We start from the raw sequence: 22,006 nt of genomic DNA, 5'->3' as shown, positions 1-22,006 counted from the left end.
ACTTACAGCAACACCATCATCAGAAGGATCCTTGCATACCAGCCATCGTAACCCCGGAGGAACTTCAGCAACCTCCTCACTGACCTCATCGTCACATCCGCCATAAACTCCAAAGACTTCTTAGTACTAGGCAACCTCAACTTCCATCTTGACAACACCTTAGACCTCCGAGACAGCCTAAAACAAAATCAGACTTACTCAGCTAATAAAAAGATCCACACATCCTCTCTGCGGCATGCAGGACACAACCTGGAACCCATCCTTATGCCAAGCGACAAAAGCAAGGTCAGCCACATCTCCTCGGTCACTTAAGTAGACCACCTCATCATACATTTCAATATCTCAACCGCACCCATCACACCGTCGCAGAGGTTACACAAACGTAGCAGTAGCTGCAGAAGGTGCCCGGAGTCGCATGGCTGAACATCCTCCAGCTTCACCTCCCTATCGTTTATGAAGACACTAACAAAAACAGACTGTTTCAATAACTGGATCTCCACCAGCACCACCATCCTTGCCCTCGTCATGAACCCCAACCCAGAGGACGGACAAACATGCAAACTAGTACACCAATGCACTCAGAGAGTCCAAGAAGCAATGTAAACAGAAATAAAATGGACAACCTCACAGGATCCTAGCTCCAGAAAGGCCTACAAGACTTCACTCAGGAGCTACCACCACCAAGTGAAAAAGACCAAGAAGGAGGCTCTGACCTAGAGGACTGAAGACAAAAACAACAAATACAAAGAACTCTTTACCACTGTTAAGGAATTCACTTATCCAGCAGCCACCTCCAGCTCCATCACCCCATCATAAGGACTCTGCAACAAACTCTGACTTCTTCCAGTACACAATATCTAAAATCTACAGGAACTTCGACCCTCAACTACATCCTACCTCACCTTTGACTTCCACCACTAAGGTCATCCCACTCACAGAGTGGACCCCGATGACCTACGAAGACACATCGGCTATAATAGTATCCATCCATTCGGCATCCACCTCACTGCTTCTTCAACCTAGGGAGACCCAAGATAAGCATGACACCCACAACCATCATCAACACTTCTATTGCTAAAACCACTTTCCCCAGATGCCTGGAAACAAGCAGAAGTCACCCTGCTCCTCAAGAAACCATCCCCAGACCCCAAAGTCTTCAGCAACTACTGACCCATCTCCCTGCTGCAAAATCATAGCAGAGGCCATCGACCATCAGCTCTTCCAATACCTTGAACACCAAAAACACCTAGACCCTCCACAGCAGCCACAGCACCAAGGCAGCCCTCATAGCAGCTTCAGACATCATTCACACTATTCTAGATCGAGGCCACACTGCTGCACACATCGTCCTGGACCTCTCTGCCAATTTCGATACAGTCTCTCACAACACACTCCTCTCTAGACTTCATGAAACTGCAATCCAAGGACTAGCTCTAAAGAGGATACCCTCCTTCCTGACCAGAAGAACGCAATTGGTCAAGCTCCCTCCACTGACCTCAGATCCCAAGGACTCATCTGCGGAGTCCAGCAAAGCTTTCTATTGAGCCCTACTCTTGTCAAGGTATACATGACTCCTCTAGCAAGCATCATTCAGATCAACAGATTCAACGTCATCTTTTACACTGATGGTACTCACCTCATCCTTTCCCTCTAAGAAGACACCAACACCACCAAAAGTAATTTCTAAATAAATGTACATGACCAACGTGGCTGACTGGTTGAGAGACAACTACCTCAAACTCAACGCTGGCAAAATGGAAGTGCTGATATTTGGCAACAATAATTCACTCTGGGACTCCACCTGGTGTCCCACAAAACTAGGCCCTACCCTGAGCATCATTCTGGATGCCACCCTCACCATGAGACATCAAATCAATGCTGTCACCACTGCCTGCTTTCACATACTTTACATGCTCAGAAGAATCATCACAGTGCTCTGTCACAACACCAAAAAGACAGTCACCCAACCCTTTTCACAAGCAGAGTGGACTAATGCAGCACCCTCTACTGCAGTATCTCTCATATCTGCTGCACAAGCTGCAAAACATCTAAAAAAAACACCAACAGACTAATCCTTAACCTTCCTCAACGCATGCACATAACACCTTGCCTCCGAAAACTACACTGGCTCCCAATTCAGAAACGCTGCTAGTTCAAGACTCTCACCAACGCCTACAAGGCACTTCACAACCAGGGTCCCACCTACCTCAACCACTGTTTACACTCCAAAAACCAACCAAGAACCTCTGCTCTGCATCAGTCTCACTCGCCCACACCCTGCATATCCATAGAAGCAAGACAGGAGGTAGGACTTTCTCTTATTTGACAGCCAAATCCTGCAACAACCTCCCCCAGCACATCAGGACAGCCCATCAGGAAAGCTGTGCCACTTATGGATTTCCGCAAGAAACTGAAAACAATTGATCCTACTTGCAGACGACCGCACCTACTCAGTGTCTGGATAACCTCACGGGGACTAGTTTTGCACTCGACGAATCCACATTACATTATATTATATTACAAAAATTACCTTCAATTTAAAACAAATCTATAGGATTTAGGAGTTTCAAAACAATTACTGTGGAACACCTGAAACTGTGTGACAGTCCAATTTAATTGTTCTGTGTGATAAATAATCAAAATGTGAACAACCCTCATTTAAAGAGAATAGCAAAAGAAGAGATAAACAAAAAAGGAAAGGAGAAGAGAGTGGGACAGGGCTGCATGTGCCAAAACTAAGTGAAAAGTGTAGGAGTTCAAAGCCTCAGTTACGGGAACAAAAGGGGAGGGGCTGCATAACCACTCTCAGAAATATAAACAATATGGGGGGAATTGAGGTAAAAACAACGTTTTACACCATAAAGGGTTTAACTACACCCACACACAGTAAATGCATTTATATCGCTAGAGAGGGCCAGAAGTGCAAACTTTTATTACATGACAGGCCTAGGGAGATTTTTGGAGGGAAGCAACATGAACTGTTGTGTATATAGAAACTTGAAGTATACTGAGACCCAAAGGCAGGAATGCAATATTGCAGACCTAGCCCTTCTGCGTGCTAAAATTCAGATAGCCATGCAATAGAATTCACCCCGAGAACCCAAGTTCCTGTCTTGGCTATCTGAGTTAAGAAAATGGTCAGCAGCTGTGGCCACTTGGGTAACTGCTCAGCACAAGAGAGGCTAAAAACTGACATCAATCACCACATGGGGTGTTATTCTGTTAGAACTAGTGAAAAATATTGCTTACAGTGGGCACTGGCAAACCACATATGTGGTGACTTTGTCTCATCCATAGTACTAGATACTGTCCAGAGTACCCAAGGCTGGCTTTAATGCGCAAGCCTGTAGACCCTGACTGAAAGCTACCCCAAAAGGAGTACCTAACTGAATATCACCGGGCTATAATAGTAGGAACTGGACAGATTAATAACATGAAGGAAACACACAGAAGAATAATTCTGACTCCAAACAGCTTAGTTCATCAAATCGAGTCACAGTAAAATATTTTATACCGTTTTACCTTTTTACTTATTTTGTATGACACCTGCACATTTTGAAAACCACTGATGCTAGAATTATTGTCATCAGTGCCAACTGTACAGCATTGAAATGAAAAACCCTAACAAAGCCTGCATATTAAAAAATGAAAACACTAGCATGAAATTGGGGCAACTTTTCCTCTCTTTACCCAACTGACGACTAAAGGAATGCAAAGCTGAAATGGAGACTGGCATCTGAACCTGTGCTCAGTTTGGCTCCGGGATACAGGTGCCAATCTGTGAATGCCACTGGTAATCCTGTTTTGGGTGGTCTACGACATTCTAAACTGAGCAATCATGAGGGGAGGAGGGAGTTGGAAAATATACCTGTTTATATGAAGTTTGAATTTGATCCTGTCGTTGTACACGTTATAATGCTCAAGAAACTGCTGTGACATGTATGACATACTACGTCAGTTACTGATGAGCTGTACAATTTCCAATTGAAAATCAATAAAGATTATATAAAAAGTATGTTTTGGGTCGGCTAGAAAGAAAATACAGTATATGTGTCCTAGATGAAATTCATTCTGTGTACCACCCCCCTTAGTACACACCTCCAATTAAAATCAACAGGTTCTAGGGTTTTCAGAAGCATTTATGAAGGCTGTGCCATTCCCTCTTGACAAGTCTAAAGATCAGAGGGTAATCTTCTGGTCTAAATCGTGATGCCATGAAAAAAATGTGATCACCAAAAGAAAAGCAGCATAACAAGTAAATGTAGATTTCTGAACTCCACCTGGTGGCCAACAGTCAGTCAAACAAAGGTGTAGGAGGACACCACCTGTTGGCCCATTGTCAGTCGAACAAGTCTCAAGGACTCTAATAACTATGCAGGATTAACATAAAGAATTATAAATGGCTAATATTGAATTATGGGGGTGTTTTCGATAAGGGTATTTGAGAGACATCAAATAGACAACAAAGGCAAAGCTTGAGTTGTTTATGATGTCACTCAAACCACGCAGTGAAAAACATCCCTGTCAGAACCCCTTTCAAAGGGCGACAGGGCACGCAGGGGCGACTGGTCCTAAACGTGGCTGTTGAGGAATTTTACTCCTGATGGTCCAGGGCCCCTCCCCAACTATGGTTCCCACTCAAGCACACCAAGTATTCCTTCTGCCCTTGACTCAGTGGTAGAGCAGTCATGCCTTCCTAGGGGTAGGGAGGTGTAGATTAAGGTCAATGATCACAACTCATAACTCAAGGAGCAGATAGTACAAACAGTAACTCAATGTCCAGCCAAATACTTGCTTTTTTTAAGAAAAAGCAGTAATTTATTTCTAACTCTACATATGCAAAGGAATACGACATTCAGAAACAACAACATAATCCCCCTTGAGGTCGGGCTGTAATAGCTGTTAGGCAAATAGCTGTCCCACTCTTCTCCGTGTAACGTGTTCAGGGTTGTTCCCCATTCAGGTGGCCGCACCAGGGAATGCAAACAACTAGGCCACACTCAACAGTTACCTTTTGACTCTTCAGGCTTTCAGTTAAAAGTGTCTATGGTGCCACAGCACCTTCAACAGTGAATCTCCTGGGGCCAAAAAGCTCTGTGTCAGTCTTCATCGCACAGGCAGTGTGACAGATTTCACTGGTGCAGCGAATGCCCTCTTCTGAGGTGTTCCCAAGAGCGGATCCTGTATGGCGAAGTTGGGATGCTTGCGATGGATGTGGCAGCACCCAGGGGTACAGACTTTTCCAGACGAGCAGTGCTGCTTGTCAGTTTCCAGTGATAGAAGCTGTTCTCACTTGGTAGACACAAAAGGTAAGTTGCTCTTACCCTAACAAAAGGGGAAGAAGAGGTTCCCTGGCTGGATCTCCGGGCGAGAGTGCAATGGCCTCAGTGGCGCCCGCAGTTCTGGGGGAAACAGTCAGGTGTAGTCGGTGGGCCAGACCCACTGGTCATGGCAGTAATCCTTTCATCCGGGCCATGACCTGAACAGTTGACCACATCGATAGTGGCAGCCCCTCCTGATATACAGGGTTGTCATGTTGCTCACTATCAGGCACAGACACTTTAGTGTGATCGCCCGAAACACAGCAGACAAAAGTCTCAGGCTCCAGCCCAATTAAGTTCATCGGTGGCATCTTCTGGCATATGGGGTCACTGCTAAGTGGCAGTGTGGGCCTGGTGCTTACCGCAGAACGCAATTCACATGGCTGTATACATGGCAGCCCTCTCCTGGCATACAGGGGTCGTCTGACTGTTCCTGCACAGTGACCTGATCAGTGAGGAGCTGCTCTCCTCACACCTCGCTCAAGGATTCCTCTTAGCAGGGCTCCACACTGGACCTTGCTTCCTCCAACGCTCTCCTCTTGCTCATAGGGCCCATTAGTCTTGGTAAGCAGACAGGCGATGGTGCTCCAGGATAGGTGATCTTGGTTTCCTTGGGTGTTGTCCCCTCACCCAGCAGAGAGCCTAGGCCCCCCAGTCCTGGTCACAGGCAGAAGGCTGCATGGCAAATGACACATTTTTGGCGACTCAAGCTCCCGTTCTTATAGTTCTTTTCCAGATACCAAATGTCCTCTTCTTTTGAAGTGGGCACTTCTCCTTTTCCTTCAGAAAAGAGGTCTGCCACAGCAGGCCCGACTCCGAAGCTGATTGCCCACAACACAATTCTTGGGACTGATCAGAGTTCACACCTGGATGTCAGCCACAATGGCATGTGCATCAAAAGGTTAATCCTAGAACCCCAGCCATACTTATGATTATCTTATCAGCCCCATTTACCTTCCTGAGATGAATCCAGGCCCCTTCCTTGTGATCTATTACTGAATCAAAGAGCAGTCTTTTTGAAATGTAAAGGGAGCCGTGTCCTTTTCCCTGCAATGTGTCCTCACCCAGCTCACAGGATGCAGCAGACACAAATTCGTCTTGGGCGATTCTTCGACTCCTCATGTCTTCACGAGGAAGGCCTGAGCTTCCCTAAATGGAACCCAGGGTCCTCCATGATATACACCATTGCAGGCAAATTTACGCAGTCTAGTCTCAGTACAGTTACTATTCACCACCAATACTTCTATGCATTGGACATTTAACTGTACACAAACATTGAGTATACCCACTCAATCGGAGTGCACTGTTCAGTAGTGAAGCCTACTTTATTCAACCAAGGTGTGCTTATTTTAAAACCCACGCACTGCCAGCACACATGCTCACTATGTGTGTGCTGCACAACTCTTCACCCTTCATTTATTGTACTTCACTCAAGCATGCATACACCCAGCACACCAGGTTCCAGAGCACACAATGCAGAGAACTACATCTCTCATGTAGTGTGTTCCACTCAGGCATACATCAGCCCGCACATGTACTAACCACACAGGTACTGTACAATACTGTGCCATCCTTGCACTGTATGTTCCCAGGCACGCATACAACCAATGAAGCATCACCACTGCTGCACTATACAGCACTTCTACCTGATGCAGGCCAAGGGTGAGTTAAGCACACAGCAGCAGAACTTTTAATAAGGTGAATAAGCTCGTAGGCCTCACTCCTGTGACACAGGATAAAAAGGTCCTGTTCACTACTACTGATCAATACACGGTATGCTGCCATCACTGTGCTTGTGCTGCTTACCTCCTGGTGAAGGTGGTAGCCTTCCACCACTACGAGGGTAGTGTTTTGGGTGTGCCTCCTTGCCCAACAAGACTGCAATCCTAGACAACAGTACAGTTGAGCACTCTGGGCAGAGGTACTAGTCTCTTACCATGCAGAGGACTTTTCTATTCCAACAGCCCCCGTAACTTCACTTTTTACCCATCCATCATTTTATATTATACATAGCTCCCAAAATCACCTGACCCGCTTTCAACTGCTGTGCTGGGGCTAAGGAATAATGGGCAGCCATACATAATAACGTGGCCTCCCCTTCCTGACCCAAATGTCAAAAACAAATACCTTAACTGCCATCCTCGACCAGCCCCCACCACTTTCCCTGCGTTCCTTTTCCCTCCTGCAGCTTTGCATTCTGCTTTCAGTGAAAACAAACAAACAGCCCTGCCCTGACAGGCTCACAGGGAGGCCTGAAAGGCCTTTGTGACATCACAACAGAGTTTTATCAACTGGTGCTAGGTCACAGAAGTGGGTTATGATGTAAGAGATAGAGGCTCTATCTGAGAGTCATACATAGCAATATTAAATAACACTTTCAATAATAATATTAACATGATTGTCGCTTCATACCACACTTCTACCATTCGCTGTAGATAATGTTACAGTAAACCACGCTATGGTATTAGCAGCAGAAGGACGTAAGACTGAGTCGGACTTCGAAGTTGTGATCTTCACTCACCGATCTATCGAGTAGAATCACTGACTTTGCTGAAGTTCACCTAAAATATTAGGAGTTAAGGGAATGGGACCAGCGAGCCTTTATCAAACAAGCAGAAATATGATGAATTGATAATAAGGTGCATGTTTATACTGGCACTGTAAAATATGTCATTGTGAAGATGCTTTTCTCACTTCATGAACAATTGAACCAATAAGATCTTTACACGCAGCATAAATGCATTATCCTGCAAGTTCCATCTGTACCGAGATCTCAGCTTGTTTTCCTACTGTTGCGCAAAGTGAGCCAAAGGAAAACAGTTGTTTTACTCCTTATTAACACAATTAACTGATCTTCGACGAGGAAGCATTAAAGCAGCACTTGATATGTTTAGTGAATGGTGGATAACGTTCTCTGATATGGCAAGCCCACTATAAGCTAAACTAATAGGGAGCAGGCGAGCAGCTATATACAAATGCTTGTGGGGCTGGTGCTTTACAGCAAGAGCAGTTTTCAGACTTTTGTATCGGACTCAAAGAGGGCATGTAGCACCAATCTGAGGTATTGCAGGTTTGAGAATGTCAAGCCTGCCTCAAGAAAAATGAATAGTAAAAAAAACTTACATTTATATGAGTAAAAGGACCACTCGTCAAATTTGTTTGTCTATCAGTTTGCTCAACTGACACTGTTATCTTGCTTTTTCCTATCACAGCATAAGCAATGGATTAGGCAATTCAAGCCATAGGCCGACTTTATGATAAGCAACTGCAATGTAATGACATGTTTTGTGTCAGTCAAAAACAGTTTAGGAATAAGGAATAATTTACTAGTGACCGCTAGTATCCTGATACAGCAGGGTGTAGGCTGTCATCACAAGAATTCCATAGGAAAAAAAAAACATTTATTGAAAGTTATAACATTGACCATCATCTTAAACCAAATTTGACATATTTACTTATTCTAAAGAAAACAGGCACAAATCATTAGCACATCAAAAGTAAATATGTACATATTTGTAAATGCCACACCTCCTCTGCTTTGGAAGAACGTTTGAAGCAGTTGCATCTGATTTTAGAAGGACATCTAGTAAGGGCTTGAGGTACTGCAGATTTCTGAAGACTTCAACTAGTTGAATCTGACATTTAGTAAATACATGAGGTACTGAGCCTTTATAAAATACTTTTAAGCAGTTGGTTCTCACCCAAGAGGGAGATCTAGTAAAGTCTTGAAGGCTGTAGCTTCTAACTTGAGTGTGGCATCTTGTATGATTTTAGGTAATGGAGTTATGTGAAAGGCCTCACCTATTTGCTTTACTAATGCTTGTTTCCACTAGAAACCAGTCACAATAGTACCCCATTCTACTAGACAGAACTTCCTCCATGGACCCAAAGTAGAAGTGCCTGTCCTGGAGCCAGAGCATTAGTGAAAGGCAGACCGACTGTTTGCCACTTTCAGTAAACCCTTCTCAGTGTTCCGCCTTTCCCAGTGAAGGCAGCAACCCAGTTTGAATTTTGAAAGTGGGGCAGAAATCCTCCTGTGCGCGAGTGCATTGTGTAACTACACTCACCTGCGGAGGGATGACCGAGGTCATTTCAACTCCTTTGTCCTTTCCCAAGGAACACTCTCAGTAGGGGATAAACTGACTGTACGTTATTTCTATGTGGCGCACAGTCGGTGTGCCACCTGACAGCCTATTTGCCTCTAAGCCTGCATCTAAATCACAATGTAGGAGCAAAGTTCTTCCTCATTTCATTTGGGAGACCTCCCCATGCAAATGAGGGTGCACCCCTGTGAGGTTGAAATGCGTATCTATATCTGTGCCCTCTTGACATCATACTGGTGGTACAAGAGCGCAGAGCAATATGTGTTGTAAAAGTTGCTATACAAGCATCTGCGGCTCTTTTCGTAATACAAAACTGTCTCGGGTGCAAAAAGTGGGAACACCCATCTGGTGCACTTTTGATAATACAGTCCATTGGCCATCCTTTATTTGATAGCCAAAGTCTAGGAAAGACTAGACTTGAAGTGTTGCTCCTTTCAAAGCTCTTATGCCTGCATGAGAACTGGGGGTTCCATATGAGGCAAAGGCTTCGACAGGGACATCTGTCATACTATCGATGACCTCATTCTCTGGAATATGAGCCCGTTCCTTGATGGACAGCACTTGAACTGCTTTGACTAGGACTGAAAGGTATCTCTTAATGTGGTGCTACCCCCCTTTCTAGCACTATTACAAATGGTGTCAGTAATCACACCTATCACCATATCTTCTAACTTGAAGGTGGTTTGGAAACTAACTGGAGTGTCCATGTGCTACCAAACACCTAGAGTTTATATTGAAATGGCACTTTAAAAGGTTCTGGAAGAGTTGGCATCATAACTATCAGTGTCAGGAGCACAGGTAGCAGTTCAGATGGTGCAGAAATCAGTGCTGGAATGATATGGATAGAGGAAGGCCCCAAGGGAACTAAGACAATTTCTTAGCCATTCAGATTGAACTGAAGACAACTGAACACCAAAAGGAATAACAATGTTTGATGAAACAGCTATCAGGATCAAAGTTGCCACGCTGGAGCAGCCTCATCTCTCTGGCTGGTCATGTTGGTGTGCATCTGGGGCCCACCCTTTCTAGGTAAATGGACAGCCAATGAAGATCCTTGCACTAATGTAGAATGTTTAAGGTGTACATCAGATTACTATAGGATACTGGAGAGCTCCTGCCACTGGATATTGGGAAAAGATGAAAAAGCATAATCTTCACCGCCAGGTTTTTTTTTAGGAGTAGCAGAAGGTTAGAATGCTAAACTTAGCACAAATGATCCAGTCTAAAACAGACACCATTGTACATGAGAACCGACCATGGTGTCTAGTGACTGTACCTCAGAATAACTGCACTGCCAATGTTTTCCGTGTAATTGGAAAGGGGATAGTACTAGCACCCACAGAGATCTCTGTGAACTTTTGTACAACATCCATCACAGAGCAAGAGCAGAACTCGACTGCAGCAGAAGAAGAGGAGACAATAGCAGGAAAGGCTTTGATCAGCCTGAAGGCTTTCCAAAGAGTAGGCTTTCTCTATTTTAAGTTCACCCTCCTGAGAATCAGAGGGCAGGAATGTGGCTTAGTCTCTGATAAACACCCAAGAAAGAAGGCATGCTGGGACAACTGTTTTTGGTGCTGAAGGAGAGTTAAGCTTGACCCCATGAGCAATGAATAACTGAGACCTACAACTTCAAACAGAGACTGGGTCCAGATGGAGTAAGTCATCTGGCAGCATAGAAAAGATGGTACCAAAGGTAAAGATGATCCCACAGAAATATAGCCCTGTGATCTAGCCTTTTCAACCTCCAGGCCCGTAGACAGCAGTACCCACTTAAGTGGGAAAGGATGCCTTATTTTCCCAGTGACCAACAAGGTGCACAGACTTGCTTACTGATTCTGCAAAACTGAACATCTCCTGCAGGTTTGGTCATATTTTCTCTGTATGCCTGACTGACTGTTCTTCTGACATGCTGTCATGATGGTTGCTTAGACTGTGCCAGCATACACTGTACGGATGTCTCAAAGGTAGGCTACAGACGGAAATTCAGGTTACCCACTGCAAATTCAGCTTGTGGCAAAATGCACATGGTCTGAATCGAGAGTGCTGAGCTATAGGCTGGCAACGCAGAAGAGGGGTAAGAGGAGAGTTCACCATAGTGTGGAAAGAGTGTGCCAAGAGACCTATTAATTTAGGTAGTGTGCATAATACAAGAGTCATCAGTCTATTTCAGATCCCACCAATATAAGGGTGGGTACGTGCAGGCTGTTTAGACAAGCACTGGCAAAGCCAATATATCTCACCTATGCAAGAGCTATTGGCTTTGCCAAGGTGTGATAGCCATGTTGTACACCAGGGTGGCTGCTGTTCAGCATGGCTGAAATTAATGCTGTAGAGGAGAGTTGCATGGAGTGGAATGGCGAAGAATGGAGGGGCAGAGAGTTGCGTTATGGGGTGGCATGGTGTGGAGCTGCATAAAGTGGCATACACTGGAGTTGAGTGGGCTGGTGTAGAGTGTTGCAGAGTATAGTTGAGGAGAGTGCAGTGGCATTGAGTGCAGTAGCATTGAATTCAGCAGCAAACAACGCAGTGTCATAGAATGCAGTAGCATAGATTATAGTGGTGCATAGTAGAGTCTAGTGGTGCAGAGTGGAGCGGCCCACAGTGGAGTGGCCCAGAGTAGAGTAGAGCAGAGCAGAGCAGCTTAGAGTGAAGTGGCATAGAATAGAATGGTACAGTGTGGAGTGGCACAGTTGAGTGATGCAATGGGGTAGAATCAAGTCGAGTGACAAAGCGTGCACTGGAGTAGAGTGTGCAGAGTAGACTAGCAAAGAGCCTAGTGCCATAGAATACAATGGCATAGAGTGCAGTGGCATAGAGTGGAGTGCCATAGAGTGGAGTAGTGCAGATTAGAGTTACGGTGAGTGCAGTGTTGCTAGTAGAGTGTCAGAGTAGAGTGGCGTTGAGAGCAGTGGCATAGAGTACGGTAATGCAGTGACAGAGTGCAACTGTGTAGAGTGCACTGGCGTAGAATGCAGTGGTTAAGAGTAGAGTGGTGTAGAGTGCAATGGCAGAGAGGAGTGGCACGGAGTGGAGAAGAGTGGCATATAGTACAGTGGTGTAAAGTAGACTAAAGTGGCGTAAAGTCGAGTGGTGCAGGGTAGAGTGCAGTTGTGTAAAGTGGCATAGAGTGTACTGGCATAGAGTAAAGTGGTGCACAATGCAGTGGCACAGAGCGTAATGGTGTAGAGTAGACTAGACTGGTGTACAGTGGATTGGCTTAGATTGCAGGGGCGTAGAGTTGAGTGTTATAGAGTAAAGTGCATTGGTGTAGAGTGTATTACCATAGAGTGCAGTGTCGTAGAGTACAGTGGCACAGAATGGAGATGTGCAGAGTAGATTGGTGTGGACTAGATTGGAGTGGTGTAGAGGAGAGCAGCAAAGAGTGCATTGGCAGAGAGTAGAGTGGTACAGGGTGGAGTGGCACAGAGTGCAGTGGAGTGGTGTAGAGTAGAGTACAGTGTTGTGGAGAGGTGGAGAGTAGCAGACTGCCATTACAGACAACACATTTTCAATTTAAATGACTGTTACGTTTGCACAGACATACAATTTTACTAACAAAACTATACAGTGTACAAACAAAAAAGCGTGGAGATTGCATCATCTAGTGTAATGATCAGTTTTGATCATATTGAAATATTTGTTTCCAACACACTTCAGAAATAACAATAAATGTGCACACATCATCATTTGTGTTACTAATTCTGATATATTCTTAAATACTTGCACTTAAATGTTGTTGTATGCTAGAAAATACCTCTTTCCTACCCCCAGTATCCAGCAAGATTGTCATATAAATCCTCCCACTTTAAGTCAGATGAAGAAAAGTAAACAAGCACCCTCAGAAGACAGCGCCTGACATGTGACCTCTGGACTTTGGATGCACAGCAAATGTAACAAGATAAGAAGATTTAAAGGCCTGATTACAGAAAGAGAGTTTGTGGAAGGATACAGTAAACGCAGTTTAGGCAACAGGCGAGACAAACTGAACCTGGAGAGCCTAAAGCAAATAAAGCCAGCAAACAGCCAGAAAATGGGAATCATAAACCACAAAGCCAATAGTAATCAACGGGCGAAATGCATTTATAGGTCAACTTTCTTAAAGTCCCTAAGATGTCTTTAGCACACCTGACAGCTGTGCTGTCTGGTGGACTGCACACAGAAAATCAGTACATGTAGTTGGGAAATGATTTACCCGTTATACACTATTTTTGGATCAAATCCCTAAACCAAGACTCAGATCCGTTTCCAGGTTCTACATTGAGCTACGTAACTTTAATAAAATATCTTCTACATACTTAGGACCTCATTAGGAGTTTGGTGGTCCCACCATGGGACGCCAAACTCGAAGGGAGGACGCCACTGCCATGGCATCCTCCCCACCCTATTACAAGGTTTCGGCTGGTCTGACCAGTGGAAACCTCGAAATAGAGCGTTCCTGCCGGTCAGACCGGTGGGAACAGTGGTACGAGATAGCACTCAGCTACTTTAAGGGAGCGAGTGCTATCTCGTAGTACAGAGGGGGCTGACCATCACCCTCCGAAAGTGCGCATTCTGACAATGCTGGGCAGAGCAACCCACCCCACAAAGCCAGGCCCCAAGGACTTGTTCTCCGCCAGCCTTTTCATGGCAGGGACCCCGCCACGAAAAGGCTGGTGGAGAACTAGGTTGTAATCAGCCAAGCAGTGCGGAGTTCAGCGCCACCTTGGCTGACTAGAACCACGACCGCCGCCACCCTGTGAGAATGTGTGATTCTGGTGGGGACGGCGGTTTTTAGGCAGGTCCCCCGCCTAACTCGTAATGAGGCAGTCAGACTGCCACATCTGCGGTGGTCCGACTGCCACCGCGAGGCTGGTGGTCCTAGGTATGCCAGCCTCATAATGAGGCCGTTAATGTTAATCATTATTCAGTGTAAATACTCTGAGCAGCCACAATTCTACTGTCAAGTTTTATACATATTTTAAACACATTTTGGCAAGCCTGAAAAGCTTCATTAATTGTGCTATAAAAAAATTCAAAATCTTCCCAAAATTAATATTTAATGAATGAATAAGGAAAGGAATCAAAAAGAAGCCCCAATAGTCTAAAAAGCTGTCATAAAAGTGAAAGCCAAAACACAAAAGGTAACAATGCATATGGATTGGAATGTTAACACATATGAGGTTAATACACAAAAGATTCAGAGTACAATGAGCAAACCTCTACATAGTGCAAAACTTTCCAAACTACTTTAAGAATATTACCTCTAGGCATCGATCCTGCCACCTTCGAGCCAGCATCTCTAGAAGAGGGGGCCTAAACTTATCCAGCCCTAGCAGGTCCGGCAACATGACGCAGTGCATTGCAGCCAGTTGACTCCATCCTGAAAGACAAGCAGAGAGAACACAATAAACTGAAGTACTTAAGCAACCTAATGGAACAAGCAAAAGCCAGATCTATCTCTCAAGCTAACTAGCTCGCTATCTATATATATCACTAAATAAGATACCAAAGACTGACCCCCAATCATTCACCAACTTGAACGCCCAACAACTCAACTCTGGTCTCACAAACGCTTAGAACCCTATTATCCTGCAGTCTGAAGATTCAGAAAGGACATCACCAGACAGCACTTGAATCTACATGTCTCTCTGGTTAATATCCTGAAACGTGCACGCTCATATCGAACTAACAACAACTCATTACGATCTCTGGGCTTCCCTTGAAGTAGGAAGCTTCAACTGTGAACAGCTGCTTGCTTGCCATTCTGAAACAAGGTGTTGTGTGGTGTCTACAAAATATTTACAAAAATAAAGAATAAAGAATTGGAAAAAACATGTATTTACTTACTGTTCCACAGGGTCAGAGCTCAAGTTCATGCATGTCGTTCTCAGAATTACTACTCATATCTACCTACGTGAAATGTAGATTTTGGTGTTTATTTCTCTAAAGTACTAAAGTCTCGGGAGAAAGGCAGTTGTTAAGCAATTGCTCTGAATAACAGCATTTTGTATTTGAAAAACAACCTGACAGGCAAGTATAGTAGAATTAGAGCACCACAGAAAAGTCAAAAACGTTATATTAGGATGTCTTTTGACCAGCAGGTGTATAACCGACGTCAATTATGTCCTTGCCCTCCTTCCTTTGTTCCCGATCCCCTAAACTAAGATCAAAAGCTCTCCTTGCCACAGTCAGGACTTTGCATCTGTGTGCCAAACTCAGACAAAAAAAGCCCTGCCCTCCCTGTGTCACACCAAGCAAAGATTACAACCAATTTCTAAAATATATTCTTCAAGGACAAGAGGCGGACTATGTGACATTGTGCTTTCAGGCACTGAGTGCGTATCTTTGAACTTAAGCTATAAATACTAAATCAATTTCTTTGCTTAAAGGCCTCAACAAGAGGTAGATCTGACAACTGAGATCTCGTCAGTAAAGCTCTAGTTAAACATTTCCAATTTGATATAAATGCATTAGCCAACTCTACATTTTAGAATATAGATTATTTTATGCTATTAAAAAAACTAGACAGTCTTTCCACAAATACGGCTAAACTCTGTGGCATGTGATGACTAACAATGGTATAAAGGCAAGCAGGGGCTTATAAAACGCTGTATTTGCTAACAATGGAGGTGCAACGGGGCGGGAGAGCAAACAAAGTGAACATTGAGTCGTTTCGTAACATTTGCTAGTCTGTGAAATAAGCTTTGTGATGAAAACCGGTGAAAAAAAAGACAGAAACACATTGCTCACAGCATAAAAGCTTCTCTGCGGAAATACACCTTGTGACAGAGGCATGAATAAAAAAAACTGCCCATGCTCTTGTAACCCCACAGACTCACCACAGAAAGAAAAAAAACAGCTCTACGCTGTTTAATGCCCATCAAGGGTTTGGACAGAGTGTACACCACACACACACACACACACAAAGGGGACACTGCTGACCAAAGCTGCCGAAATACTGGCGCGGCAACAGAGACAGGATCATACAGGCTTCTCGACAGACAAATAAGAGTGAACCAGATATCAGGGAGGCAGAATACCTTCGTTAACTGAGAAACAGGAATGGAAAGCAGGAGTAGAGCCGGAGTGAGCGGCTTCAGTGCTAGCAGAAACGGCAGGAGCAACAGCTGGCAGAGGAGGTGAGGAAAGAGAAGAGAGAAAAAAAAGAAAACAGAGAAAGTGAGGTGCAGTGGCAACTGCAAAAGTATCAGTTAGTGGAACAACAGACAGAAAAAACATATAGAGCATAACAAAACAGTACTTGAGGATCTATTGAGGGAGCAGTGAAAAGAAGAACAGGAAAAAGAAGCAACTTGCAGAAAACAGAAAGAAGCAAAACATGTGACTGCTTATTTATTTAGATGATAAGCAAACCCAACACATACAATAACAGATATAATGACACTGTATTGGCACTTACTACATATCCAAAACAAAATATCTTTAACCAACAATATCTGACAATGAAAACTCAACATGATGAGAATAAATTCAAAGACAAAGGCAGATCTTACTCTAGAAATCAATGGAAGTACACTGTAACATTTTGCATTATGGAAAATAATATTTAAATTGGATAACAGTGAAGTGTCTGCCCTATGGTGGCTACGCTGAAAAGAATACAGATTCAAGATGCAAAAATACTACATTAGTTGGTGGCATTGACAACAAGGTTGAAGAAACTTATTTGAAGATCTGATCTTTCGAAGACCGCTGAGGGATCAGCAGCCATAACGAGCCATCCTGCGGCACTAATGCGCCATGGCGTGAATTAGCATACGAAAGGCACGCAGTCCTTATGGCGCACAAATTGTACAACTGGAGGTCAGTGCTGAGATTTAGAGGTCACTACTTGACACTTGATTCCTATAGAGAAATGACCATGTGCCATGCACACGCGGCCTCAAATTAATCCCCAGCCTTTATTCTGTTGTAGCTCAACAATAGGTTGCAGATCACAAGCACATTACGCTTTGTCTCCTAAATGGTATGTTTGGTTTTCATGCCGTGAACTCCTTTTGTAAGCATAACACATTTGCATGAAAACTACTTTTTTCATAATTTACCCAACACATCATAATGTCATGGTGGCACGTGCATGGACACAGAAACCCGAAAGACAAATTACAGTTCATGCGTAGGCCATGAATACTATATACCACCAGCGGAACATACTTGCAACACCGCTTCAATATAACGTCAGCTTGGACTATTTTGTTTTTCTTTCAGAAAACAAATTCATTTTGTAGAACAGGGCAGGAAAGGGTAAACAATGATATTATGTTTTTCTTCGTTTGTTGCTGTTTCAGAATTGGATGTTTGCATTCTCCTGGGTAAGCTCCAACTGTAGCAGCTGCCAAATTAAATAATAAAAACTCAGATTTTGCTGCATTTAAAAGCTGAGCACTATGGAGACTGAAATTCGGGCTCCAAAACAATTCGGATACTATTACTATTCCGTTAAACACCCCATAAGAAAAGTACTCGCTTGTGAAGGATACTTTGATTGATAACCTTTGAATTTCAGAAAGTCAAAAAGCTCTTTCAATACAAAATAAATAATCTTACCCTGTTTTTTTTAAATAATAAAACTAGAAATATAATACAAAACTATCTTTCTTAATGGAGCGTTGATGCCGTAAAATACACTTGTCTTTCAAGCTTGTGATTTAAAATTCTGGGCGAAGGCGCAATAGCTGCCTGTAAAAATATATATCCAATTTTGAGATTTCGGTGCTCCAGCAGCTCGCTTTAAGGCCACTCATATCATTTAAATGTTTACCAAGTAGATCGGTGCCAATTATGGCTTGGGAGGAATAGGTGAGGGCCTAGAAGACAATGGGTAACATTAACGATGAGTTCATCGGTTTGCAATTTTACTGTATGTATTGTATGCAAAGTATGTTTGTATTTTTTTAATTTATGTTTTCTGCATTGCACAACAGCGCTTCAGTGCTTCCAGTTACATTATCAACCCAGTTTTACAAACGACATTTACTGATTTATGAATGATCTATGCTAGTTAATGGGAATAATTTATGCTTGCTTATAAAATCTAAAAAACTGGGCATGTCACTGACATAACAATGAGTAAATTAGATGCAAGTGTGTAAGTTAACTTTTTTTCTAATAGTCATCCCCTACATGTGTCAGAGGAGTGGTAGAGGATTTCCCATAAAAAGGTGGCAAACAACTGGTTCTGTGTATTTTTTGGGGTCTTTGTCAACATTTGTAAAAGCATCTCCCACACTCACCTGCACACAGTGAGTGAAGGACAGGGACCAACCACCACAGTTTCCACAAATAGGAGGAAGGAGCAAGAATAGAGGAAAAGTTGGGCTATTTGAGACGCATAACTTACATAAAAGAAGGATGGAATTCCAAAGTTAATTTAACCCTAAGCCAAACAGGGGTGCTGCACAGAGCATGTCCTAGCGAAAGTCTTGTTGTAGAGCACCCACTCGAAAGCCAAGGCAGAATGGCACCCAAGCCTCTATAGAGCACAAGTCATCCACTTGACAGTGGATGACCAGGGATTGCTTGGTTACCACCAGTTTACACTATTATTTGACAACTCTGACTTTAACTATATTCTGCATACATGTAGTTTTGCACAGTTCAAGAGAGGTTAATATCTGAATGTGGGTGACACATTCAGCTATGGCATGATAAAACTCTTCAAGATTTATAAGGTGGGCTTCGGCACTGGAGAACACAACAGATTTGAGCAAGTTACTAGGCACTGTGTGATGGCATCCACTGTGAGAAAAGATAACACGAAGCACACCAGTTAATCACACCATTCAACTATTTTTGAAGAATTTCTTAGCTGAAGCACAGTTTTTTCCAAATTTCATAAACCAATTAGGGAGGGACAGAAAGAAAATGTGGTTACACCATGACAAAGGGTAATAGGTCATTGAATTGCTTCTAAAAAAAAAGTGGGCTGAGTACACACGTCGTTTGGACATCTGAAAGTACAGATGTTTGCACTATTTGTTTTCATCTTAATATTCTGTAAATATACAGCCACCAAATTAAGGATGCAGCTTTTCGCTAGAGACTAAAAGGGCAGAGCATTCATCTTGGGTGTATTTACTGTGAATTCTCTTTTCTGTTTCAGATTAACAAAAACAATGAAAAGACTTTCACACCTGAGCAGCCATTAAAATAGCTACCTCATGTAATCTTGAATAATTCATTCAGTTTCAGAGCACTCGATTCGATTTAAAATCTTTATTTGGTTTTGAAAAAAACCATAGGGGCACAAATAATTCCCAAAACACAAAGAGAAATATCTTGCCATATCGCTGTGCGTCTGACGTAATACACTAACATTAAGTGTAAAATTTCCCATGATGCATTATAATGTATTAAAACTCAGGGTTGATATATGACGAAATCTAAAGTATGATATACAAAACACAGAATATAAACTAAAAACATGACTGGCAGTAAAAACAGAATGCCATATAATAGGTAGCACTAGTCCTTTTAATTTTTAAATGCTTTTGTGGAGAAACTCCTAATGATGTTGGGTCAGATCATGACGTTCTACATCCTACCCATTTTCTTATTTTTTTAAGTATTTAAGAACATGTTTTCGGCACCCTCGTTTGTAAGGAAAATAGTTGATAATGTGTGGGGTTTAGGCGAGACAAAGCGGACTAAAGATAAAATGTGGGTAATAAAGAAACTCAAATATAATAGGTTTTGGGGACAAAGACTGACACTGAAACTTATTTCATTTGACTGGTTTAGGAAAGATGGAAAACAAGCTGCTATTTCGAGAAAAATAAAATCTGTAGTAGAAAAAACAAATCAATACTATTCCCTGTATAGTCTTACTTGTTATGCAATGGATATTATGCTCTGTGTTTAGTTCTTTGCGTAGTTTAAAAAAGCAATATATTAAAGAAACAAAACTTTGAAAACTGTCTAAAATGCAGCAAGTTTGAAAAAAAGTAAAACATGCAAATTAATCACCATGAGTTAATGAGCCTTCCAATCGAAACTAATTCTCCAAGCTCCTGAAACTAAATTGAAATGACTTCTCGTGCAGCATGAGAACAATGGCGGCCCTGGTGTTATTTGTCACGCGCACAGTTTATGAAACGGGATTGCGTCAAGGTCTGCCTGCTGACGGGGTCACTCAACACGGCGGGACAACAACTGAGGCGGGATGTGGGTGTCATGTCCCAGAGAAAGACCAACGTAAAAAATAACGGCGAATCCCACTTGGAAAAGGTATTTCTGCCAGATATTGTTTTCGGTTTTTATATAGCGTGAACTCGTGCCGAAGGTACTGGAGCGCTTTACACAAGCACCCGTTACATTTTACATCGCATTCGTATTTTTTTTTTTGCTAGGCACGAATCACAGGATGTTGAGTCGACGCGGAGACTCTGGAAATGGTTCCTCAGTACCAAAATCATCAGCTCTGGCCGTAAATGCCTCCTCCTCCCCTCGTGCGTTAGTACCCCAGACGCTCTGGTTCGCACAGGTGCTTACCAGGCCCAGTGGTACCTTCTCCTTAACGTTTTTTTAAAGGGGACATTTAAAGAATGATGTCACAACAGCTCTCAAACCCCAAGGAGAAATCATCGCACAAAGGCATATTTTGGAACGCCTATTGTGGGTGATTAGAAGCAGGACCGTGTAGACAGAAATATGTGTCTTCTCTGCTCTGGGTGACCCTTCTAATTGTGTGGGTACTGTGAGGTACAGAGTACTTGCACCGATTTAGTTTCAAAGGGAGCGTACCGGCACGTCACAGAAGGGGTGCAACACTTTTTATTGGGGAGTGTGAGGAGGGTACTTTGGTATAGTAAGTACTTGCCGTCTATATTTCCATTCCAAGCACGTGCGTGCAAACACAAACAAGTGCAACTTGTGCCGATAGTGCTGTACAAAAATAGCACAAATAATATTTATGCTTAATTTTACACCGGAAGACTTCAACCCATCAGGGGTGTTGGCCACATTCCACACTATCCCAGAATTTAGAAAGAGTTGACAAAACAAATATTCATGTAAAAACTGTGATGCAATTTATCTTCTTTAATACATTTTACACTCGTTTTTATAGACGCATGGTTTTGCTGGGGCAATGTTGACAATCTCTAATGTATCCTACATCTAAAATGAGGGATGCAATGACCGGGAACAACATGAAGGCCGAGACAAGTGGAGGGAGAGACTTCAGTCTTGGACGCGTGTGTGCACCATATTGAGCGACAGCTTTCTCGTACCCGAGATGTGTCACATCTTACTCATCTACTGTAACCACCTGGAGGTAACATAAATGCCTGGGCCAACTCGTGTTCCTTTGTGATTCTGCAACGCACAAGTTGTACCTGGAAAGAATCTGCGTAAGCAAGCACAAACAGAGAGAGCCCACACCAACCAGGCCAAGGAAGTCCAGGCATGGGATTTCAAACCAGCGGGCATGGGATTACCTACTGTTTTACTACCCTACAACCAGTGCTTAAAATGGGCCGGTACTGAGTACCAGCACTTTTTTATTTTGAGAGGGAGGGTACCTGCACTTCTCAGGAAAAACGTAATTTTAATTACAGAGTGCCAGCACTTCAACACGCAGGT

General features: G+C 43.2%; 1 protein-coding gene across 4 annotated transcripts in view; it reads right to left on the bottom strand.

Moving 5' to 3' along the window:
* The window catches only part of WDR7 (WD repeat domain 7), a 972,184-nt gene that overhangs the window by 671,740 nt on the left and 278,438 nt on the right, over window positions 1–22,006 (bottom strand). For 2 of the 4 annotated variants that reach the window (XM_069219934.1, XM_069219953.1), the window contains 2 exons: window positions 16,444–16,530; window positions 14,665–14,783 (listed from right to left, as the gene is read on the bottom strand). In XM_069219934.1, the coding sequence (XP_069076035.1) occupies window positions 14,665–14,783; window positions 16,444–16,530 (206 nt within the window). The remainder of the gene's footprint in view (window positions 1–14,664; window positions 14,784–16,443; window positions 16,531–22,006) is intronic. The other 2 variants (XM_069219942.1, XM_069219963.1) reach the window with 1 other exon arrangement.

This window comes from Pleurodeles waltl, chromosome 1_1 (genome assembly GCF_031143425.1).
Source record: "Pleurodeles waltl isolate 20211129_DDA chromosome 1_1, aPleWal1.hap1.20221129, whole genome shotgun sequence".
In the NCBI taxonomy this organism is placed as follows: domain Eukaryota; kingdom Metazoa; phylum Chordata; class Amphibia; order Caudata; family Salamandridae; genus Pleurodeles; species Pleurodeles waltl.
This window is presented reverse-complemented; position numbering and strand designations above follow the sequence as displayed.